This window comes from Panthera uncia, assembly GCF_023721935.1.
Source record: "Panthera uncia isolate 11264 chromosome A1 unlocalized genomic scaffold, Puncia_PCG_1.0 HiC_scaffold_17, whole genome shotgun sequence".
Lineage (NCBI taxonomy): Eukaryota > Metazoa > Chordata > Mammalia > Carnivora > Felidae > Panthera > Panthera uncia.
The window spans coordinates 49,152,074-49,177,662 of NW_026057577.1; the positions used below are offsets into that span (position 1 = coordinate 49,152,074).

Sequence of the window (25,589 nt, forward strand, 5' to 3'; positions counted from 1 at the left end):
CTTCTTCTTCTTCTTCTTTTTTTTTTTTTACCTCTTGATTTTAATTAGCTACAGTGATAAAAGATACTTTATCATCAAGTAAAAAAATGTCAAGTACACTGGGTGATGCGTATAAAGTCATTTCTAAGTTTTCAAAAATGATTCTGAGAGCTGACTTTCCTGTTATTTTCCTATATTCTTAGTCATTTTGGAAATGAGGAAATGGTGCATGGCTTCCCATTCTGGGTGCAATATCATTTATAAGCAACGTCAACGTAAAGTTTATTTTCCCTTCCAGGTAATTTGGTCTTTGCTGTCTGCTGCCAACCTGTTTATCCACATGTGTGTCCTGTTCTTGGAGTTGAGGCCAATTTTTGTTTACTTTCCTTGACTTCTATCCTTGTTGGGACAGGAATTCTTGGACTGACAAGGGGAGAGGGGTATATCCGGAAGAAAGAGCAACAGCGCATACAGAATACCTGGGCCCTTCCTACCCCAGCTCCATGGCATTTTTCACATAGTTCATTCTCCTATCCTATTCCATGAATGGAGGGATTTTAACCTTGCTTCACCCTCCCTTCCCTTCCCTCTCAATAGTGCGTCTTTTTTTTTTTTTAAGTTTGTTTATTTGGAGGGAGAGAGAGAGAGAGGGAGGGAGAATCCCAAGCAGGCTCTGCACTGTCAGTGCAGAGCCCGATGTGGGGCTCGAACCCACCAACTGTGAGATCATGATCTGAGCTGAAATCAAGAGTCGGAGCTTAACCAGATGCCTGTCAGTAGTGCATCTCTTTTACATTTTTTATTTTTTAAATGTTTTTATTTATTTTTGAGAGAGAGACACAGCGTGAACAGGGGAGGAGCAGAGAGAGAGGGAGACAGAATCAGAAGCAGGCTTCAGGCTCCAAGCTGTCAGCACAGAGCCGGATGCGGGGCTCGAACTCACAAACTGTGAGATCATGACCTGAGCCGAAGCCAGATGCTTACCCGACTGAGCCATCCAGGTGCCCCAGTAGTGCATCTCTTAACTCCTTAGGTTACTTACAGCTAGTAATACCCTCAGGTATAAGTAGGCATTTATGTCTGTAACACATGCTATGGGTTGACTGTGTCAAGCCTTTTGCTCAGTTTTGGGGGAGCAGATAAGAGATGAGGATTCAGAGGGGCAGCAGACATAGTAACTAAGAATAGGATTATTTTCTTGTGTAAATGCTAAAATAAAACAATTAGCGAAGCAATCTTGTAATTGTTTTCCTTTGAGCAAGGAGAGTTAATTTCACTTACTTTGGCCATTCTTCCCATTGCGGTTTTTGTTGGTAGCATTTATGGAGGAGTCCTCCTCACTGTCTCGTGCATGCCGCTTTGGAACTTTGTTGTGAATGATTGCTAGGTTTCTTAGTAGTAGTCTCTCTTGAGGGGCTACAATGGGAGCCTACACAATCCACGTATCTGTTTTGGGAATGCTTGGGCAATCCACTCCTTGCTTCCAGGCCTCTGGGGTCCAAGTGTGTGTTTGGGGAGATGGTTGCTTTAGGATTAATCACCCGCATTGTAAATTGTAAAGCATTGTAAATTGCATTGCATTGTAAAGCATTACATTCTGATGTAAATTCTGTTTTAAGAAATGTTTATTTTTTGAGAGAGGGAGAGAGAGCTTGGAGCTGGGGCAGAGAGGGAGGGAGGGAGGGAGAGAGAGAGGGGGAGAATGAATGAATGAATGAATGAATCAATCAATCAATCCCAAGCAGGCTTGACACTGTCAGCTCAGGGCCCAAAGCGGCGCTCGATCTCACAAACTGTGAGACCATGACCTGTGCTGAAATGAAGAGTTGGATGCTTAAGTGACTAAGCCACCCAGACGCCCCTGATGTAAATTCTTAAAGGAGGCAGAGAAAACAAGGTGGAAGTGTCTGAGAACATAATTGAGGTTGGAAAGAATAGGAAGTTGCTGTATATCTTGTCTCAGGACATTGGATGATGAATTCTGAGGAGCACAGTATAGTAATATGTGCTGATTTAAAATTTTTATTTTGTCTGTTCTGGAGACTCCTTAAGCAGGTCCTGCATTGTGGAATGCCAAAAACTGCATTGTGGAAGTTGTATTTTTCTCCATTGATATTTTCATGAAGCATCATCTCCCAGAAATAAAGTGAGCACTTTGTGCATTAGTGCCTGGCACGTAGAGACCGTCTGTAAATACTAATTCCCTTTCTCCTTCCTTATTTTGCAAGCTATTTCCTTGCCTCTGTCAGCCTTCCATGGGTCAGTGGATTTGTTTGGAGGCTTTTATAGCATTAGGAGTGGATGGGGTAGGGAAGTTCAGTGAAAACATGGACTATAGAAACAGAGAGTGGAAAAGGAAGCAGGCTCAGTGAAGCCTCTTGCCTCCATCCAGGTGGCCCGCAGCCTGGGCCAGCTACAGCAGGAAAGTCAAGCTGCTGGTCCGTACCTAGGTGCTAGAGCCCATGCTGTCTGTACAAAGGTGGGATGGGAAACAATATAGGAGGACCTTGGGTCTCACAGCTAGCCATGGATCTCCGTCTTCATTGGCCCCTAGCTCAATAGCTTGGCTAAGTCACTTAAGCTCCCTAAGCCTCAGTTTCCTTACCTGTAAAATGGGGATGGAAACAAGACCATGTCAGAAAGTGGTCTTAAAGGTGAGATGAGATCTGTGCTTAAAGCAGATAGCATGGTCCCTGGCATGTGGCAAGAGCTGTGCCTAGCTGGAGGAAGGGTGAGTGGATGGGGACTGTAGGGAAAGGGGACCTTGTCCAGCCACTTTTCTTGCTTTTACTCAGATGTGCTGAGCTCATTCTCACTTAGGGCCCTGATGCGGCTCCCTCCTCTCCATCCCTCAGGTTGCTGTTCATATGGGCCCCTTTCAGTGACATCCTCCTTTCATTGCCCACATGATGCAGTGTCCCACATCCTGTCCCATATCGTGCTGCTGCTTCTTTACAGCCCTAGCCCCCCTGAAGAAGGGGACTTGGCTTTGCTTACTGTTCTCTCCACAGGGCACAAACAGTGCTTGGCACATAGTAAATGCTTGGTAAATTTATGGAAGAAATGAGGCACTGGCAAACTTGTTTGGTCAAGGGCCAGAGAGCCAATGTTTGAGGTTTTGAGGGCCACATGGTTTCTGTGGCGACTGTTCAACTCTGCTGTGCCAGGTGGAATGCAGACAGTATGTAAATGAAGCATGGCTGTAGTCCAGTTCACTTTTATTTGGCATGTGGGATATAGTTTGCTGATCCCTGGGATAGCAGTGAACAGTGAAGGGCAGGGACAGACCTTGAGGGCTGTGGTGGTTTGAGCTCGGTGAGAGTTGGGTCCTCTCAGCAGTAGGGTGTGACTGCAGCCATTAGAGGAATATGTGAAATGGGAAGACCAAACCCATAGCCCTGGTGGGCAGGTGCAGCCCGGCTCCTGGGAGCAGGGACAGTACACATGGACGGGAGCTCCACTGATCAGATGAGTCCAGTAGGTGTGGCCTTGTAAGTGAGAGTTCTGCTTCCGTTTGTTGCCAGCTGGCTTTTGTTAATCTTTCAATAAACACTTACATGGAGGAATTCATTGTTTAAAGTCCCCGTGTAAGGAGAAGAAATCTAATTTACCTACCGATGAGAGCCGTAGACTTTTTTTTGAAAATTTATACAGTGTACTTTCCATGTATTAGGCATGAAGCTATTCCCATAAGCTTGTACATGTAACTTTACAAAGTTTCATCTTCGTGAAAGAACAGGTTACTTTAAAGAAGGTTTGTTCACAGTATAGATTCGATAAGTTAAACGTGCAGGTATTCCCACCTGCTTCTAACATATATTTGCAAACACATCTTCATGAAAGGAGGTGTTACCTGAAACATGCATTATATGCTGTGCAGTTTCACTGAGGTAAGAATAGGTCTATTCCCACGTGCTTCTACACGTACATTTACAAACATATCAGTGAAAGAAGATGTTACTTGAATGAGGGTTTATACATAACAGTGTAGTTTCAGTGAGGTAAGTGTACAGCTTTTCCCATATGCTTTTACCCATATGTGTAGAAACTTAATGAAAGAAGATGATACGAGAACTGTAGATTTTTTTGAAAGGAGGCACTGACTCCACCTGTGGAGGGGTTGCTCTGTTCTCAGGTAGATTTCAAACCCAGACATGAAAGTTGCCTTAACTTGCATGTCCTTGACTCCAGTCTTTAGATCCACGTGTGTTCAATGCAGAGCCCTTCTCCCTTCCGCCTGTGAGTCTCTGGCAAGAGTGGAGAAATAAAGACCTGGGATGTGGCAGCCAGGCTGGGTCAGATGCTGACTATGAAGTTGCTTCCTGGGTTCATTGGCCAAGTCAATTTCAGACATGGTCAGATATCCGTGTGTGCGTGCTTTCCTAGGTGGGGACTGCTTGGCACTCTAGCTTGTCAGGAGCTTCCTAGAAGTTCTTGTGTATTGCCTGGTTTTGTTTTTGTTCTTCGATGGGAAGAGAGAATTGCTTCCTTTTTTTTTTTTTTTTTGGCTCACATTAGCTATATTTAAAATAGTAGTTTTAGCATTATTGTTTACAGACCAGGTTAAAAAAAAAAAAAACAAAACCTGATGAAACTCAGACCTTTTCAGCCCTTCTTAGTTGCTGTGTGGATTGTATTAGTGGAACTCTACCCAATCCTTCGGGACTGTTTTGAGAACTCAAGGGATTCCTCTTTTGGAATTCTCTTTTGTCTGTTTTTATTACATGGTGGCTTCTGGTGAATGCTTCCTTTAGCAGAGTTGTGAACCTGTACCCAAAGGCAACATCTTTTCTTTCCTCGATTTCGTATAGTTGCTGGGAATCTCCTGATTTGTTTTTTGCTCTTGTAACCTGGAGAAGAGTTTTCTTCCTGGGAAGCAAGGAGGGGATCAGAGCAGAGGACTCCCATTCTTCTTTGAAGAGTAGGTACAAACATGTTAGGAGGTTCCAGGGATGGTTGGTCAGCCAGTCAGAGTTTCCGATGACAGTGTGATCCGTAATCAGAGGATCGGAGTGATCAGAGGATTTCTGACCCACGTGAACAGTAGAAAAGGAAGAAAAGGTAAGATGATGCATTTTCTGCAGTATCTACCAAGCTGTTAATTGTCTCCTTTGTCCTTCTTGTGTCTCTTGTTGCATCTCCTACCCCTTTCCTTATCCCTTTATACCTCTTTCTCTGGCATTTTCTCCTTCTCCTTTGAGAACTCCAGTTCCTGTTCCCCTGGGGGGCTGGTAGGTTATACCTGGCCTGACTCTTGAGGACTGGGGAGTTTAGGTAGTGGACATCGGCTTGGGGTTGAACCCTATGAAGGTGTAAACTGGACAAAGGGAATCTGGGATATTGGCACCATTATTTAAACTTACAAAGCAAAACCTAAATCTTCCCAGTAGAGGCAGGGCCAAAGTGTCGCAGTTCATCAGGCCACAGACAGGAAGCCCTGAGACCCAGTGCCGTAGTGGGATCTGGTCCCCAGTAGCCTGCATTTCAGAGGCAAGAGTCAGTCAGAGTGAAGCCCTGGGCACAAGGCAGCCCCCAGACCTTGAGTTCCAAGGGCACATGCCAGGGACTAGTTATTGAGAAGCAGACTCAGCCTGCTGAGTGGGGGCCGACAGGGCAGTGACTTCCCCAGAGCTCTTGCCACATCACTTACTCCTCTTTCCAGCTTCCTCTCCCTCCCTTTCTCCCTCCATCCTTTCTTTCTCTTTCTTCTCCATTTCCCTCATGTTTCTGGGTTATTTTTTTTCCCTCTTGAAGAAGAAATAAAGCTGCTAAAAATAGTGAGCATGACCTCACCACCCCCATCCCCAGAGCCCTCCTTCAAGGTCTCTATTTTCCAGTTTCTCAGTGACTGTTCTTCCATCCTTCTAAATGGTTTCTGTCTAACCAGGTGACGGAAGCCTCCTGACTTCTGAGGACTCATGACTCATGATTCTTGGGAATACTTTTCTTAACAATATTTATTTTTGCCGCTTGGGTCAGAGTTTGGTTTGCTGCTGCTATCCACGTAGACTTGCTCAAACATCCCGTTTTTCTTCTTAATGAGAAAACATGAAATGAATATTAATTTATATGTTTGTTCAGGTAAAGAGCTTAAACATTATTTTACAAGGAGAGCGCATTTTGAAGTCCTCCCCCCCACCCCCACCCCGGAAACTTGTATAAAGTTTATTTTTAGCCTTAATAGATGTTACTTGAAAAGAAGTTCTAGTGCTTGATAACCTTTTTATGGTCCTCAGAAAATGAACCAGGTTAAGAGAAGGAAGGGGGAAGAGAAGAAACATTTGCATGTCTTCTCTTGCCAGGAGCTTTCCATATCGATATGTTAACTTAATCCACAGAAATGCTGTGAGGGAGATAGAATTATCCTTATTTTATAGATGAAATTATAATTGGATCTCCCTTACGTGGCCACATGGCTGAATGTCCTCCTGGCTGTGGGCTTGCCTCAAACTGCTGTCTTCTTCCTCTCCTCTGTTGATCCTCTCAGGAAGTAGGAAGTGATGCCCTGCGCTATTCCTACAGCATCTGGCCCATGGTGGGCAGTTTGTGCCTCAGGAAGGATAGATGATGAGGACCAGAAAAGTTCTAGTCATGCTGTGTGGTGCAGGTGGTGAACCTGAGGACAAGTTGGTTGAGTTTGAAAAGTCCCGACCCAAAAACAAAATTAGCAAGTGTTTACATACCACTCTGTGCTGCATCTGGACTGGCATCTGAGTATCTGAGAAGACCATAGTCTGTGCGAGTATATACAAGTCACGCCCTCCCCCCACCCCGCCACATTTCAGGCAAGAAGTGGTAACAGCATTTTCAACCAACACAGAAAAGAAATAAATTAGGTGCCCAACCATAGCTCTGTTCAAAGCCACTTGTAGTCCCTAATACCCAGTCCATCCTTGTACTGGTCATGTTTTTTGATGGTTGGGTTTTTGTGTCTGCCTCCTACACTTGGGTAGAAGTGCCCTAAGGAAGGCAACTGTCCATTCTGTTCTCGGTTTTTCAGTCCTTAGCCCAGTGCCTAGTCCATAGTAGACATTTGGTTAAAACATATATTTAGGGGCGCCTGGGTGGCTCAGTCGGTTAAGCGGCCGACTTCGGCTCAGGTCATGATCTCACGGTCCGTGAGTTCAAGCCCTGCATCTGGCTCTGTGCTGACAGCTCGGAGCCTGGAGCCTGTTTCAGATTCTGTGTCTCCCTCTCTCTGACCCTCCCCCGTTCATGCTCTGTCTCTCTCTGTCTCAAAAATAAATAAACGTTAAAAAAAAAAACATATTTAAAACAATCTTGGGTTAATAGAGCACGTATGAATAAAAAGCCATAGAAAATCATACAAATCAATTAGGATGGTGAATATCAGGTTGCAGGAGGCAAAGTACGTAAGAGTGTGATAGGTAGGCTGTCATAGGCAATAGGTTGTAGGTCTGGAAATTTGGGTTCTGGTCTGCATTCATACACAATCTATCTTTGTAAACCTGGGTGGTTGGCTTGATTTGTCAGGGCCTCAGTCTTGCAAAAAGCAGAAAATTAGACTACAGGTGATTTTTAGGTCCATTCTACTGCTAATATTTTGTGATTCTATAACTCTGACTCAAGAATTTCAGCTGCGGAAGCCCTGGAAACTTCTTTTGTAGACTGCCAATTAGGATAGAACTAGACCATTCAGATTGGTTGACATCAAAGCCTAAGATCTATTCTTCTCTAGGGAGTCTTCTTGGATCAGAGATGGAAGAGGAAATTAACCTTTACTTTCTGGGGCTTCGTGTGCTTTGCTCTGTGTGCCCCTCTCTGTGAGGCTGTTAGGAACAGTGGAAGAAACTTGGGCTTTGGAGTCAGAAATCTTGGGCTTGATTGCTTTTGTGTACTGCCTGAGAAGTTGATTAGTGTGGAGGGGCTAATCTTACTGAATATATTTCCTCATTGGTAAAATGGGAATAATAATAGTACCTCCTTGGAGGTCTACTGCCTCTGCCAGAGGGGAAAGTAGGCACATAATGTAAAATTTCGTGGAGTCGTGAGAATTTTCCCTCTGACTTGATTGTTTTTTAGGATTTTATTTTTAAGTAATCTCCATACCCAACATGGGGCTTGAACTTACATCCCTGGGATCAAGAGTCACCTGCTCCACCAACTGAGCCAGCCAGGTGCCCCTCCCCTCTGACTTGAAATGGTGGATAGTTGAGAGTTGAGGAGTGTATTCTCTTCCTGCTTTGTTAATTGTGGTGTGAATCTTGAGTTACGTCGCTGATGGAGACATGATGCTACCAGGGGAATTTAATGACTTTAGATAAGTAAACAGTTTCAGGCATAGAGCAGATCCCTAAATAAAGGTCAGAGAAGCATCGAGAATATTAAAGTGACAGGAAAACAGGTGATACATATGCAAAGTCAAATCAGTATATTCCCTGTGCTTTCCCCAATGTCATGGTTCCTAAACTGAAGTTTGCAAAGTGCTCCGTTTAAAAAAACTAACATAAAATTAGATTTTTTTTTTTTTTACCTCTGTGGGCTATTGAATTTATTGCTTAATGTAAACATCACAGTTCAATGCCTGCTGTGTGGTGCTCTGTCCTTGGGACTGATAATATTGCTGGTGAGGCGTGTGTGTGTGTGTGTGTTTAGAGATGTTCATAAGCAAAGGAATTGACTTTCTTGAAGTTGAGTTGACAGACAAAAGTGGGATAGTGCTATCAAAGTGCTAATTTACATATTTCTCTCAGAAGAGAAGAAAGAAAATCAATTCTCATAAGAGATGAAGCCAGTGGTGCGCTCTGTTTAGGTGAATGCCATTGTAGTTTGATCTAATAATGTATTTTAGGTTGTTTCTGAAACACTTTCTATTTTGCTAATTGAAGTTTGTGATTCAAAGAATTAATTAAAAACTGAAGATGGAAAATGATACTGGTATCTAGTACATCTCCCAGTTTAAATATGTTCGATTGATGTATTATTTTTCAAAACATGGTGTTCACTTGAGAAACTGAATTGCAGTAAACAGCGAACTAGGTTGGGTAAATGAGAGTGGCTGGGAAAATTATTTGCTTAACAAACTTGTTGACATGATCACTTTTTGCTACGATTCCATCTGTGCTCTGCCTCTGTCCCTTTTCTTGTTCTTACAAGGTTTTAAGATGACCTGAAATAATACATCACTCAGCAAGATGAATAACTTAAAACACAGGTAAAGATGCACACATGAAAAGCGCGGATATGACAGCATTTTTTAACGGCAACGTGATTGACATTTTATGCTGGATAATTCTTTCCAGCTGGGGGCTCTTCTGTACCTTGTCCTGTGCTCAGTAGCACCTGTGCTCTCCAGCTAGTAGCTATCAGTGACATCCTCTACTCCTTTTAAGTTGAGAGAAGCTAAAATGAGACATAGCCAAATGTGCCCCTTGGTGGCACAATCACCGCCACCTGGAAAACACTGCTAAAGAGGATGTTTCAGTCCATCCCACCTACTGCAACAGCGTACCATACACTGGTTGGCTTATAAGCAACCGTTTATTTCTCAGAGTTTATTTCTCATCCACCTGTATCCTCTTGGAGGCTGCTGAGCCCAAGAGCAAGCCCCTGGCAGATGTGGTGTCTGATGAGGGTTTGCTTCCTTGTTTATAGAAGTTCTAGCTCTGTCGTCACTTGGTTGAGGAAGCAAGAGAGCTCTGTGAGATCTCGTGTATAATGGGCTAATGCTATGCAAGATGACTCCACTTTCGTGACCTAATCACTTCCCAGTGGTCCTGCCCCCAAACACCATCACACAGGGGTTAGTGTTCAACATATGAATTTGGGGGGAACACAAACGGTCCGCAGCAGAGGGTAAAGTGGAATCCAGAGTGAAGTTTGTGCAGCAACCGGGCCCATGAAGTCTTGATGGAGATTGGACCTACCACAGTTGGTCGTGATGGGCTGCCCAGGCTTTGCCCTGTGATTTCTGGCTGTTGAATGAGAGAACTGTAATGAATTGTGTGGGGTTTCCAGGGTACAAGCAGACTATAAGCCAGCAGAAGCACACTTGATAGTACTGCAGAGAACCTAACAGCTTTTCTCCAGGTTTCTATCTCACCAACCAGAAAGAAGCTTCTGGTAGGCAGGGAGTTTTGTCTGCTGTCGCGCCCAGAGGCAAACTTGGCACATAACTGCTTAACAGAATTGTTTCATTAAGAGGATTCTTGACACGGAGGGCACTAATAGAGGTCCTTCCTCACTTGTTGATACATGCAGAACTTCCATGGCTGTTTCTTACAGTATCATTAAATGGAAACATGCATTCTGGGTGGCACAGTCCACAATGAGAGTCAGCAAAATAAATGGGCCCCCCTGCAGCGTGGTCCAAGATGGTAGCTCAGTCAGTATCTGACTCAGTCTGTGTAGTTAGATTTTAAGATGCTGGGGAAAGGAAGGTTGCATATTCTTCATGCGGTGGTGAGCCTGTGAAATGTTTCTTCTGGATTTGAATAGTGTAGAATAGAGGTAAGAATTCAGAGGTGCCATTCAGAAGGGTCAGGTGAAAGCCGTATGCTTTACCAGTCAACAAGCTGAGAGAAAGCGGAACTTGAGCTGAGCTACGGTGACAGTTATGGGCAGCATTCTTAGTTAATGAGTGCTTTAACGTGCCAAGCACTGTGTTAAGCCCTTTTCATTCATCATCCACCTGTATCCTCCCCACCTCTTAGGCTCATACTTGAGAGAGGAGTCAAGTAGTTTGGCCAAGGCATGGCACTGTGATGCTGCCCTTGAGAGTTCAGATTTGGGTTAGGCTCCTTCCATACAGCTGTGCCTCATGCACGCTGAACACCCTATAGCTTGAGAACCACAGCTGGAAATAATTGTAAAGCAGTACAAGCCAAGTTCTCCTCTGAGCCATAAAGAAAAGTAAGACAACTCAGTAAAATCGTAATCCGTTTAATTTCCTTGCAAACCATTTGTGATGAAGTACACATGCAGAGATGTTTGCGAATGAGGTGACTTCCTCTATGGCAATTTCAATAACCAGCGCAGCTAACATTTATTCTACACTTACTATGTTCTGTGCATGTTTTAAGTGCGTATAGGAATTCTTTTAATCTCCACAACAACCACAGGAGATAGTATTACTACTAACGTTTTGTGGGTGAGGAAACGAGCATAGAAATAGTTAATTGTCTTAATTAGGATGGTAAGCGTTGACTTTTCTAACTACTGCGAAATTAGTATGAATCTGGTAATGACTGTCTTAAAGATAGAACTCTATTCTGTCAAATTTTAAAATGTTGTTTATAGGTTTTGGTTTAAAAGTAAATAAAACCCTGTGAAGTACAGTCAGTTCGGGTTGCTCATTTGATTCCTTTTTGGATGGAGGCAGTAGAACAGGTAATTAAGATTATAAGCATAGTCTATGCAATTAGTTAATTATTCATTTCATACCTTAAGTTTCTTAGAATATTTAATATCAAGAAACAGAATAACTGAACCTGGTCTTCATAACCCCATGTTACTAGTCAGTCTCTTACTCTTTTTTCTTTCCTGTGCTTTCTTTTTTTTTTTTTTTTTAGCATAAAAAAGACTACTGGTGAGCCTCATTGTGTATGCAAGTGACATTGATGATCCAGGTGAACTAATGAACTTTGGCCTTAGGGCACATGCATTCTGGATGGGTCTTTAAAATGCATGTCCCACATCTTGGGAATGAATGGGGAATTACAGCAAAGAGAAGAGAGTGTAGGGAAAGGCTTGGATTGATAGACACAACTGAATATGCTCGTTAGGATATAGTTAAGAGGCCGCATAATTCATTATTTAGAAATCACCTTCAGAGGCAGCGTGTTAAAAAAAAAATTAGCATATTAGTTTGTATATAGAAAGATTCTTTAAAAAGGTGACGTTTGCTATAACCTCAGGGTCTTTTTCATACATGAAACATTCAATTTTGTCAAAATGCTGTGGACTGCAGTTAGCATTTTCACCTTGAGTAACATTTAATGTAATCTTATTCAGCTTTGTCCAACAGTAAAAACTGTTAATTGTACGTGGTCTTTGTTTTTTGGTTATATTTTAAATGAAATACCAGAGATTGCCATTCATTTGTTCTTTCAACCAATGTTTACATGGTGCCTTTTATGTAGAGCAGTGGACAAATGGGACAGACTAGTATGTAATTTCATGCAACTTAGGATCTAGTGGGAGAAGGAAAACAAATATAGAAGATCTAACATGGGGTGAGAGATGCTAAAAAGAAACATAAAGAAGGGAACGAAGCAGTGGGCATGCTGTTTTACACAAAGCAGTTGGAGAACCCCCCATGGAAGACTGACTATTGAATAGAGACCTGGAGGGTGGGAGTTTGATGGGGGGGGGGGGGCAGAGCATGATAGCTAATATCTGGAGTGAGTCTCAAGCAGAGGCCATGCTCAAGGTAAGGGTCTGGGTGGGAAGATGCCTGGAGCACCGAGGTGCAGTAACAGGCCAAGGTGGAGCAAGTGAAATAGCAGGTGGGATCAGAGACTTGTGAGTAGAGGTGGAAGGACCCGTAGGGCATTGCCAGGACTTTGGGTTTTGCTCTGGGTGAGGGGAAGGGGAGGCCGGAGGACCCCAGCAGACGATGTGGAGCATCTGGCTTATGTTTTAGATGGTCGCTGGCTGCTGTGCTGAGACAAGGATGGAAACAGGTCTGGATGGCAGGGATAAGCTTGGTAGCAGTAGGAATGGGGAAGTGATTGGATTCTGCATATGTGTATTTTGGAGGCTAGTTTAGAGGAATTGGATATGGAGTGAACATAGAAGTTCAGAATAATTGTAAGGTTTGTGACTTGACTAGCTAGATAAAAGGACTTGCAATTTCCTGAAAATGGAAAAACGGGTTTATGTCCATATGATCACTGTGATGGTGTAGAAACTGTGAATTAGAGAACTTGTGTGCTCGAGTGTGAGTGTATCTGGAGGGGAGGTTGGAGAAAATAGTTAAGAAGGCTGCAAGTTGAATGTTCATTGAAAGTTTGGATATGCCCTTTTAGAAAGAGAGGACGGTACTCCTGGGGGCTGTAGCCATAGAAGAATAAACCCATGGTCCGTGTTTGGAGATGGTGGTGGTGGGGATGGCAGAGACACTAAAAATAAGATCAAGATTCCTTGGTAATTTGCCTTTACCTGTATTTTCATTCATTCATTCATTCATTCATTCATTTATTCATTCATTCAATTTATTTTTTGAGAGAGAGAGAGAGAGAGAGCATGAGTGGAGGAGGGGCAGAGAGAGAGAGAGGGAGAGAGACAATCCCAAGCAGGCTCTATGCTGTCAGCATAGAGCCCTACTCGGGAATCGATTCCACCAACTGGGAGATCATGACCTGAGCTGAAATCAAGAGTTGGATGCCTAAGCATCTGAACCACTCAGGCGCTCCTACCTGTACTTTTAATTCATTTTCACTGATGGTAGAAGCCATATTGTGACAGTGATGGGTTCTTCTCTTTTTCTCAGCCTGAGCATTGTAAACAGCCAACAGTGAATGGAAGTGATAAACTCAAAAAACACAGATGCGGAGTTCTGGTGATAAGCTTCTCAATAGGACTGAGAATTTTGGAAACTTTGCACTAAATGTGCATCAGACTTCTAGTAGTTGTATTATAGTTTCTGTACACCCTTTGTTCTCTAAGATGCTTCCATGCTTCCTGTGATAGACTGCTAGCAACAGAAGTTGTTGACATGTATGTGGTGTGTTTGGTCCCTATCTGTCTGACTTCGACATTTCATGATATGCCACCGGACCTCTTCAAACTATTTTGTGGTCCTTGGAACTGCAGGAGGATGAGAAAACTAAACTTGGAAGTTTTGAGCAAATGGGATCCACCACAAATCAATATTTGCTATTGGTGAATGAGGTAAGGTTGTATTTCTGGAGAATGTGTCTTTGCAGGCTAGTTTGTGGCTAGCAGTGACTAGGTAAGTATGTGACAAGGGAAGAGGGCTATCTCTTGATAGGAATGCATTGTCTGCTTGGTGACAAAAATTAGAAGTCTGTGAAGCAGGCATGATAAGTTCAGGCTTCATTGTTTGGTTTAAAGACCAGCTCTGTCGTTAGCTGAGCTTCCTGTAGTATAAAGACGTGGGGAGTTTGGAAAAGTTGGAAAACATTAAACAGGAATCCTTTAAAAGGCTGTGTCTGAAGTGATAAGTTTGATGTCTACCATAAGCTCTAGGGTGTGATGAAATATTTTCCATTGGAGTATGAGTGTTTGAATCAGGACAAAAAAATGAAAAAGAAATCGCAGGGCTGCAGTGGACCATTTTGAGAAGCTTTGACTAATTGTAGAAAGAACATTGAGCCCCTGACAAGCCAGCAAATTTGGAAAAATGATCTATTTAGAGAGAGCCCTGTTGGGATTGTGATTTGATGTGAAGAAGGAAATGGGATCCTGGAACATGGTGCTACGCTTACAGGTTTTTCTCCTTAGACTGTGTTTGAAACGTTGACAGCCCTCACAGTTCACTGACTCCATTTTCCCAGATTTAAAATAATACTCCCCTCTTGAGGTTGCGGTTCTGATTAGAAATGCCGGGTTATGGACTAATAGCTCATGGCTATATATGTGATGAAATAGATTTTCTTTTTTGTTTTCTTTTACTTTTTTCTTGATTTCCTTCCTCGCCTGCATTTGTTTCATCTTCTAGGGCTTTGTTTGGAAATATGTAAGGAAATCACATAATTCTTACTTAGGAATTATCTTCCTTCTTATTTTTCCACCCTCTGTTAACTTGTGATATAACACTCTTCCCCAGAGAGAGTAATTGTAATTTTGCAAGCTGAAAAATTTAACTTCAGGTGAAAAAGAAGTAGCAGAAGTTGATGAACCCTTAAACAGTAAATATTTGTATTTTATGCAGCTGCCACTAGTAATTGGGAGAAAATAACTAAGTGGAATGGACTCTAAGTCACTCAGATACTCTCAGGGGTTCTGGATGCATTTACGGGATCCAGTAGCTGGCTATTGGGGAACGTTGTGTTGAATGTCTGTGACACATTGCCACCTTGTGGCTGCAAGCTTTCCTTTTAAGGCAGAAGCAAATTCCTAGTATTGAGTCCACATGGTAGAATCTTATTTTATATTTTCCCTACTATTTATAATTCAAGGTGATAACGAAAGACTTGAGACACTTAAAAGGATACCTGTAATACAGGGTAGGAGAATTGAAGAGAATGTCCTTGTTCTCAGAAGAGGCATATTGAAGTTTTGGGGGGGTGAAGATCCATAATGTGTGCAACTCTCCACTGTGTGGGTGTGGGAGAAGACAGAAGAAGAGAGAGCAAAGATAGTATGGCAAAAGGTGGTGAAGGGAATACGGGTGCTCACTGTCATTGCCAAGAAAAAAGAAAAAAGAAAAAAAAAACAGAGTAAAGGCATAAAATGGAGCCATGAAGGAGGCAAAAATAACTTCTACATTGTATAATGATCAGACCACATTTGAACCACTGATTGCTTTCTGCGTTTTCCAGTAGCTGATGTGTCGCTGTCCAGGGTTCTCTTGCTCCAATTTTGTGTCCATAAGGTTTGAGGCCAGAGTATCTAAAATTCGATACAATTCCTTCTTAGAGGCTGTCCTAAGTAGGATGCTTTTGTAATGAACAGTAGACTCAACAAATAGCTTCCAAAAGTACAGTCTGGGATCTTTTCCCTACTGATCTGGTTTGATCCTGGAGTGGAGGCACTGCTAGTTTTTCGAGGACCTCTCACAATAATACTAAGTGGCCATGAAATACAGTAAGAAATTGACCAGTATTGAGTTTGAGGTGGTTACTTACTGACAAGTGCTTGAAGCCCAGATGTTGGGTGTTACTAATGAATACAGTGAGCTTGGGGGAGTACACATCTTGTAAGAGCTAAGCCAGTAAGGTCTGTTCTACCCCACTGCGCTTGGGAGGAGTTACTCATAGGCAGGGTTAAATTTCTTTTTGTGCCATCGTTTTGAGTATGCTGCACCACGTAGGCAAAATAGATCCATGATAGTGCTAATCTGCAAAAATTCAGACAGATATAACCAGATAGCTGTTTCTCTACCCATGAACACAAAGCAAAGCAAATCTCAGTGAAGCATCCCTAAAAATGCTCAGATTTGAGCAGCGCTACTGAAGTCTTGTCTGAATTTAAATTTCTACAAAGTTTTTTTCTGTGGCATTTGGAATTTCCACGAATACCTTATGTACTTCTTTCTTGTTCTTAATAACCATCTGGATAGATGTATATGCAAATGAGTATTTTTGTCCTCAGTAACCATCTATATATATATATGTATATGTATATATATATTGCATATATACTCTGAAGGTGAACATTTTAGAAGATGTGGCCCTATTCAGGTTTGAAAGGTTTTCTTAGAAAAGGAGGACAGATCTTGAAATAAGTGTTGTGACACAAGGGATTCTTTTGTAGAAAGCTGTCTCTTGAAGTGATTTTAGTTTCTCTGATTCTTGTGACAGGTTTTCTTTTAAAAGGCTATAAAGTGATATAGGGATGTATTGATTTGCATTAAGCGATGCGGTGCTTAGAAATTTCCCTTCCCTGCATGTATCTGTGAGCACCAGAAGCCTGTGGATTTTCTTTTGTGAACTACTAAAGAAGTGATCTATTGATTCTCTATAGAACAATACTACTCATTTTTTAGAGACATCATGGCCCACGGAAAGACATATACCTTACACAGTGAGTAAGGACACACACACACACACACACAAGTATAACTTAATCAGGCGATTCATGAAACTGTGCTTTTCCTTTGTTGGACTCTAACAACTTCTGCTACATTTAAACAAATCCTGGTTAGATCTACTAAATTTGGTTTCATGACCCACTAATTTGTTGGGACCCGCACTTTAAACGTCACTGCTGTTGAGATTTTGCGGTATGCCAGAATGTGCTCCAGATGTAGGACACAATAGTGAAACCCTGAATTCTCTAAAGTAACCACATTAGGAACAGGCTTGGGAGAGAGGGATTTGGAGAAGGATAAGCAAGGGGGCTGGTGGGTGTTGAGAGTGTCCTCAGCCTGTGATGCCCCTGTGTTTGTCTCTACAGCTTGACCACATACTATCACCTCCGCCCATGCCGTTTCGGAAATGTAGCACCCCGGATGTGACTTCTGGTCCTGCAAAGTCACTGAAGTTTAAAAGACAGCTGAGTGAGGACGGGCGAGAGCTGCGGCGGGGAAGCCTGGGAGGAGCTCTCACAGGTGAGTCCTGAATGACGGACGCACAAGAGGAGGAATTGCCTTGACACACTGGCGCGTCCTCCCAGGTGGTGTGAAAATTGGCCTGCTTTGGAATGGGCCTGGCCCTCTGCAGACCCTTTGGTGAAATCTGATGCAATCCAGAGAGCAGTAAAATTGAGAATTTTATTGTTTCAAATTTTTATTTAAATTCCACTTAGGTAACAAACAGTGTACTCCTTCCTGGTGTCAGGCATAGAATTCAGGGGTTCATCACTAATTTATACCAGTCCTCATCCTAACAAGCTAAGTGGGTGATGGGTCTTAAGGAGGGCACGTGTTCTGAAATTGAGGATTTTACTGAGAAAGTTGACATACAACAGAAGGGACCTGTTAAAGCAGGTGTGTGTACAGATTTTGGCAAATTTATTTACTTTTTTAAATGTTTATGTATTTTGAGAGAGAGAGCAGGGGAGGGGCAGAGAGAGAGAGAGGGAGACCTCTGCAGGTCTCTTCGCTGTCAACACAGAGCACCATGTGGGGCTTGATCTCACCAACTGTGAGATTATGGCCTCAGCCAAAATCAAGACTTGACTGATTAAGCCACCCAGGTGCCCCAATTCGGCAAATTTTATACACCAGCGTAGCTACCACCACAGTTGAGATATAAAACCTTTCCTGTGCCCTGTTTTTGTCTTTCCTGCTCTCCTCCCTCATTTCTTGGTCCCAGGCGACCAGCGATCTGCTTTTCCTCACTGCAGATTCGATTTACCTCGAGAATTTAACATTAATAGAATCAAACGTACATGTTCTTTTGTGTCAGGCTTCTTTTGCTCAGTATGTTTTTAAGATTCATCTGTGTTGGTGCATGCATCAGTAGTGTATATTGAACTTTATTAGGAACTGCCAAACTGTTTCCAAAATTGTACCGTTTTACATTCCCACCAGCGGCAGATGAGCAATCTAATTGCTCTGTATTCTTGCCAGCTTGTGGTGTTGCCAGGTATTGAGTTGTTTTTTGATTTTAGCCATTTTAATGGATAGATAGTCATATCACATCAGGGATTTATTTTGTATGTTCTTGATGACTTAAGTGGTGTTGAACATCTTTGCATGTGCTTATTGGACGTTCGTTTATCATTTGTGAAATGTCTTCACAGCTTTCATCCTTTTATTTTCCTTCTCACCCATTTTTCAATCATGTTGTTAAATTTAATTTAAAAATTTTTCAAATACAGAGAAAACACAAATCACTTGTATTGACTTGAAACATAGCCAGCCTAAGATAATTTAAAGTGCTTTGAAGTAACTCACCATATAAATTTTTCATATTATTCAACTTTAAATCACTGAAGGTTATTTCTTTTTCTTTCTGAGTGCCTTTTTCTGTGAATATAAATATCTTTGGACAAACTGGTTTTTATTTTATTATTCTTTATATGTTTGTTTTTGAGAGAGAGCATGCACATGTGGAGGAGGGCCAGAGCAAGAGGGAGAGAGAGAATCCCAAGCAGGCTCCACACTGTCAGCACAGAGCCCGATGTAGGGCTCAGTCTCACAAACCGTGAGATCATGACCTGTGCTGAAATAAAAAATTGGGCACTTAAGCGACTGAGCCACCCAGGGGCCCAAGAAACGGATTATTAAGTCCCAAAGCAGAGTTTTCTCTGTGTATGGCAAGTTTTCTCTGCCAGTTCCTAAATGGTCTGAAAAGTAAGTTGAGTTATTCACATTTTTTGGAGAATCCTGGATTTTGACTTCTGAGAGATAAATTTCTGGTAACAGCAAGGATTCTGTCATAGGCTCAGTAGACTTTAGAACATTTGACCCATTGTGGCATACTGCAGGGTGAAATTGACCTCAGGCCAAGGGGACGAAATTCACCAAAGACTGCTTCACTTCACTAAGTTTAGGCAAATGTTCATACTTGAGTTATACTGATATTCTTTGAACGCTTGTGAGGATATTTTTCTTTGCTTTCCTTTACAGATTGAGACCATTTGCTTTTTTAAGCGGGAGATCCTAAACATTGTTTAGTCCAACCCTTTTTTGTAAGTGGAGAAATTAAATCTTAATGGTTAAAAGACTCATCCCTTTCCTTACTCATTTCACTTAGGAAATTTACTTACTTTGGTTATACTATTTTTGACCAAAAGGAGGGGCAGTAATGATTCTCTCCAATTTTTGCTAGAGGAGTACACTTAAAGCTTTAAAACAATGCAGAGGTATAGCTCTTGATGCAGATAAATGACCTGAGTCATGAAATTTGGCCTACAGCTTAAAAAAAAATCTGAAGTTGATTCCCATTTCATAATCTCAATAGCTCTAGCAATCCTACTCTTAAAAACTTAGCGTGCTATATATACAGTTTATTTTATTTTATTTTATTTTATTTTATTTTATTTTATTTTTTTAACGTTTTTATTTATTTTTGAGACAGAGAGACAGAGCATGAATGGGGGAGGGTCAGAGAGAGGGAGACACAGAATCTGAAACAGGCTCCAGGCTCTGAGCTGTCAGCACAGAGCCCGACGCGGGGCTCGAACTCACAAACCGTGAGATCATAACCTGAGCCAAAGTTGGCCACTTAACCGACTGAGCCACCCAGGCACCCCTGTTTAATTTTTTTATATACACCTTTACATTTTTATATATACTTCTATATGATTAAATTTCAGGTTATGTAATTTTCAAAAATGTTTATTAGCCTGAGAGAGAGAGAGAGAGAGAGAGAGAGCGCTTAAAAGAATCTCATGAATGTCAGTTTTTAAAAACAGTTTCTTGTAAGTTTGATTAGAATATGAAGAAAACATTCTAATTGGTCCTCTAAATAGCTTAGCTAAGGATTTAATGAAAGAATTTATGCCAAGCCCTTAGCCCCGCCATGGGTGGCTATGAATATTATGTGCAGCATGGATTGAATTTGGGTGTTTGCACTTGGTGGGGAACTTGGGCTTCTGAACATCAGCTTGGACCTTTATCCATTGAGTTTCTATCTGTCTCAGGCACTGTGCCAGTATTGGGTTGCAGTAGAAAGAAAACATCATTTCTGATCTTGAAGAAAGAGTTTCTACTAGCATTAGGCACCTGTGAATTATCACATGTGATCTTACCTTGGGATATACTTGTTGCTAAACTTAATTAAGTCAAAGTGACTGTTTTTGCCATCAGAAATCTGTACCTGATATATTTTGTAACACCAAGACCAGCCATCTTCATATTGCTTAGCTTTGTTTTAAGGCTTATAGCTTAAAATTTTTGCCACTCAGTTATCCTTGATAAGTTTCATTGAACTCTGCTTTTTGAGGGGAAGATCTATGATGTTTTCATCTAGTTGTCACTAATAATAATGAGAGCTAACCTTGAGAGCTTGCTATGTAGCATGCATTGTTTTTAGGGAATTATATTTATTGCCTTAATTTTTTCTTAAACATCTTTATCCCCCTATGAGGGGCAGTCTTATCCCCATGTTACAGATGAAAAAACTGAGGAACAAATAGTTTGACTGAATTGCACAAGATCATGGTGTTCACAAACAGCAGAGCCAAGATTTGAGCCTGAGTGTTGTGGCTCCGAAGTCCATTCTTGTAAATACCACACTGTTCGTAATGCAGTAGGTACCCGTAGGTTTCTAGTAAACTCCAGCAGGGTTAATTGGAGTGAATGCTAGGGGGGAAAATCTTTGCTCATTTGGAATCCAGGGCTGACTCAATCTATAGGGATCCTGGTCCCTTAATTGCAAAAGTAAATTAAAACTATACAATTAATAATTAAACAATTAAACATTTGTCAACCCAGCCATTCTATGTCTCCCATTTCATCACAAGGAAATAGTTGTGAATGGGTGCAGAGAAATAACAATAGTGATATTTAGATCAGCATCATTTATTAGAATTAAAATTGCTTATCATCTAACTACCTGGCAAAAGATATTGGCTAAATGTATTACAGTATACACATAAAATGGAAAGTAATTGTAAACATTAAATATCGTATAGTAAAAGAATATGTTGTAGCATTGACATAGTCTCCCAATATGTTTTTAATATGAAATCCCATTGTTCAGTGGTCTCATGGCCTTGATTGCTTCCTAGGTCTTGCTATAAATGTAAGGAAATAATTGTATATATAACAAGGGGGAGGAAGACAGTTCCTGGGATGATTGTTGACTGGGTTCCCTTTAAAAATGGGCACATGAAGGATGTTATGGCGTTCTTTTACACCCTGCAGTTCTATCCATGAGACATGTTTTGCCACTGAGATTTCCTGAGGCATTAAGTGGTTTATCAGTTGGTGACAATATTGTATAACTACAAACTTTCATTGGCAGACAAGTATTTCTTATTTACGTGGTTGCAGGTCAGCTGGGTTTTGGATCATTTTGTCTGGGCTCTGCTAGGATTGGGTCTAGGATGCTATTTGAGTCCAGATTTGCACAATGTGTCTGTCTTCTTTCTTGGACCAGCAGCTAGGCAAGGCATCATATTCTGGTAAAAGACAGGAGCATGAGAGTGCATATCTACCAGCTCAGGTATGCTTCAAGCCTCTGGGGACATCATGTCTTCTAATTTTGTATTGGCCAAAGCAAGTCACATGGTCAAGCCCAGAGTTAAGGGGTAGAAACATGTTCTACCCATGTGGTATCTAGGCCAAGATGCAGATATATAACACTAATGCAGGGTAGCAAAGAATTGGGACCAATAATTCCATTTGTCATAATTAGCCTCTCTCTCTCTCTTTATTTTTCTTTTGCCTTTACCTATTTTTTAATTATTACAGTGATATCTGTTTAATGTAGACAAATGTAGACAAACTATCAGTACTTTTTCTTTTTCCAAGGCTAGCTTTTAAACAACAAACACAGAGTTGACAGTATTCAACTCTGCCTGATTTTTTTTTTTTTTTAATTTTATTTTGGAGGCTAAAGCTATCTTCTCTCTTTATGGCCTGCAACTTGCTAAGTAGGCAACCAGAAGCATCATGTAAACACTGAGCTTTGGGAACCCCCTGATGAGTAAGAGGAGTGTTATTCTAATCATTATACAGACCCTTAAGTCTAGGCATAAGTATGTGGTAATGTACCTGACAGTTCACAGCAAGGGAGCTGAACAATGAAGAACAGAACCTCAGGATCTTGAGCCCTGGCTTCTTGATATGCGAAGCAGTGTCCTCAATCCAGGTCCTGAATTTCACAACTATGATACATATTGGAGCCCTAATGGTCAGAAAAGGCAGGATTCTTTTCCTTATGAGGAAAGTTGTGTTTTTCAAAACTTACTGGCTTGTTTGGAGTGTAAAACAAAGGAATCTATATATGTTTGCAAGTTGCATCTAATAATAATAAACCAACTTTGTAGATAGTATAAACTAGAATTTGTAACAGCATCGTGGTGTTCTATCTTGGGGAAAATATTGAGACATTTTTCTTTCTTGGACTATGGAAATCAGTTTGGAATAACATCTGAAAAATTTTTTAAAAGCATTTCAGAGTGAATTTTACTTCAAGATGGAAAAGAAAAACAAACAACCCTATCCTAAAAAAAGCTTTTTTTTTTCTTTTCTTTAAAATTAACCTGGTGGCCATTGTGTTTTAGTGCTGTGTAGAGGTTAATGGGTTTTCCATCCTAGAGCCCTCCTTAGCTTACTGGGTGAGACCAAGAATTCAGATTAAAGTAAATTTACATAAAATAAGACCTCATTTTTTATGGGTAGCCTTGGTATTTAGCAAATATTGCTCCTAAAAGTTCTCCTTGATGCCCTAGATTTTTTATGTTCATAATTTCATCCAAAGAATGCGTATACAATGACGATGTATGTTAGAATGCCATAACAAGCAAACCAAAACCTATCAGTGACTTATCACAATGCTTATTTATTTCCTACTCATGTACATGTTTTTGGTTAGCAGGCAGCTGTCTTCCTCATGCTGAGTCAGGGACCCACGCTCCTTCTGTCTTCTGGTTTTGTTCTTCCCTATGGCCTTAATATACTTTGCTTCTGGATGATAGAAGTAAGAAAAAAAAAGGAGAAAGCTTTCCGTCTTCTTAAAAGTCCCAGCCTAGAAGAGACACATCTTCTTGTCCATTCACATTCTTTCTGTCAAGATTATGTCACATGGTCACAGCCAAATGCCAGCCTAGTGCTGCTCTTGGGAGAAGGTGAGGGGACTAGCATGGTCCTTCTGGGCCGTTGCCTATTTGTACAGCTACACAAGAGTCAATGGCAACATGGCGCTTACTGAGTTGGGGAAGCCTGAGAGAGAAATAGGTCTTACTAAAGAAATAAAATGTGGTAATTTCCCTTCACTAACTGTGTATGTCAGGACTGTGGGATCGCAAAAAGGGAGAGTTGTATTTTGAGAAGGAAAGAATTGGCTCCATGTCAGGAAGATGGCTCTAAATGGTTATTGGAATCTGCAGTATGGTCACTGATAACCTTGGGGACAGTAGTGAAGTGGGACGAAAAACTAGAATGGAGTGGATTAAGAGCAAAAGGTAGTTAAGGAATGAGAGGTAGCTAGTGGGTAGACAGTTGAGTGTAGATAGCTCTCTTGAAAAGTGCTGCTGTGTAAGGGAGTAGACACATTGTGGGAGCTGGAAAAGTTTAAGGGGTCAAAAGGAGACCTCTTAGCATGGGGTCCATGTGAGCATGTTTGTCAGGTGTTGAGAATGGCAGTGAAGAAAGCCAAAGTAAAGGGCTTCTGCAGGAACCTGGCAAGGTATCCAGAGTACATGTAAGAAGGTGGGCTTTTTTATGGGAGAAGGGGCACTTCCTTTCTTGTCATCAGAGGAAGGAGGCGAGAAAGGATGCAAAAGTGGATCTGTGCCATGGAATACTATTCAGCAGTAAAAAGGAATGAACTATTGATGGGGATGGCGGCCTGGGTGAATCTCCAGAGAATTAGACTGCATTAAAAACAAAAAAAAAGCTTGCTGTATAATTCCATTTGTGTATACAATTCTCAAAGTGACACGCTCTTAGGAATGGAGAACTGGTGAGCAGTTGCCGGGGCTTTAGGAGGGGGAGATGGGAGGGGAGTAAGTGTGGCTCTAAATCGATGACATGCGGGATCCTCTGCTGATGGACATGTTCTGTATCTTGACTGTGTCCAAGTCATTATCCTAATGCTTATTGTACACTATGGTCTTGCGGAGCGTTACCGTTGAGGAAAACCCGGCAAAGTGTACCTGGGTTCTCTCTGTATTATTTCTTACTACTGCATACAAATCTACTTTTATCTCAAGAGAATAAGAAGTTTCATTTTTAAATGTCTGATTTCCATATCACTGCTGTCAATAAATTTGCTTGATAAAAGGTAGGTAGTTTAATAGATTTGTAGCTTCGCTTTTCTCCATGCATGCTGAGACCCCTGGGTAGCAGTTGGGAGGGTTATATGGGAGTCGAGTAGAGAGGGAAGTCACATGGCCTTGGAGAACAGGAAAGGAGCTGTAAATGTGGTAGGATTGCTTTGGAGCGTTAACAACCCATTTAAAGTCTGAGGTCATGAACTGCAAGTGAAGGCTATTGACACGTTTGAGGAAAAGGTAAGGCCCCAGTGAAATGTGTGTAGTGGGAACAGTACTTCCACAGAACATGGATAGCAGAGAACCCAGATTGAGGGTCATGTGAAGGTAGTGGTGGGGAGAGTGGGGTTGAGCTGTTTAAGAACGAGTGGAGTTTTGGTGCCTTTGGTGGAATTTCTCAGTGGCGGAGCCAAAGCCCATGGGAGTTTGGAAGGAGGAGTGGTAGTGGGCACTTGGGCATGTGGTTGTATTGGGGACTGAGCACTATGTGGGCTAAGTTGGGTTTACCCAGGCCCTGAAGGATGAGTGCAATGTTAGTATTTTGATATATGGCAAAATTGGAAACTCTTAGAGGGCCAAGACATTTGCAGTTGTTGTAAATGGTGCTCTTTTGTGGTACTTTCCATCTGGGTTCTTGGCTCTTGGACAACAGAGAAAAAAAAATCCCGGATCCACTGAAAATTCACACTCAGGGTCGTACTGGTTTAAAAACATCCTATTTTGATTTGTTTTGCGATTTGCCAATACTTTAAAAATTGCCAGACTAGGGGCTCCTGGCTGGTTGGTTAAGCATCTGACTCTTTTTTTTTTTTTTTTTAATTTTTTTTTTTTAACGTTTATTTATTTTTGAGACAGAGAGAGACAGAGCATGAACAGGGGAGGGGCAGAGAGAGAGGGAGACACAGAATCTGAAATGGGCTCCAGGCTCTGAGCTGTCAGCACAGAGCCCGACGCGGGGCTCGAACTCACGGACCGTAAGATCATGACCCGAGCCGAAGTCGGACGCTTAACCGACTGAGCCACCCAGGCGCCCCAAGCATCTGACTCTTGATTTGGGCTCAGGTCATGATCTCATGGTTCATGTGTTCCAACCTACATCACGCTCCATGCTAAATGAATAAATGAACCAATGA

General features: G+C 41.7%; 1 protein-coding gene across 3 annotated transcripts in view; it reads left to right on the forward strand.

The window, feature by feature from the left end:
• The window catches only part of LOC125934933 (microtubule-associated serine/threonine-protein kinase 4-like), a 290,235-nt gene that overhangs the window by 127,697 nt on the left and 136,949 nt on the right, over positions 1 to 25,589 (forward strand). For all 3 annotated transcript variants that reach the window (XM_049648569.1, XM_049648567.1, XM_049648568.1), the window contains exon 2: positions 17,023 to 17,176. In XM_049648569.1, the coding sequence (XP_049504526.1) occupies positions 17,023 to 17,176 (154 nt within the window). The remainder of the gene's footprint in view (positions 1 to 17,022; positions 17,177 to 25,589) is intronic.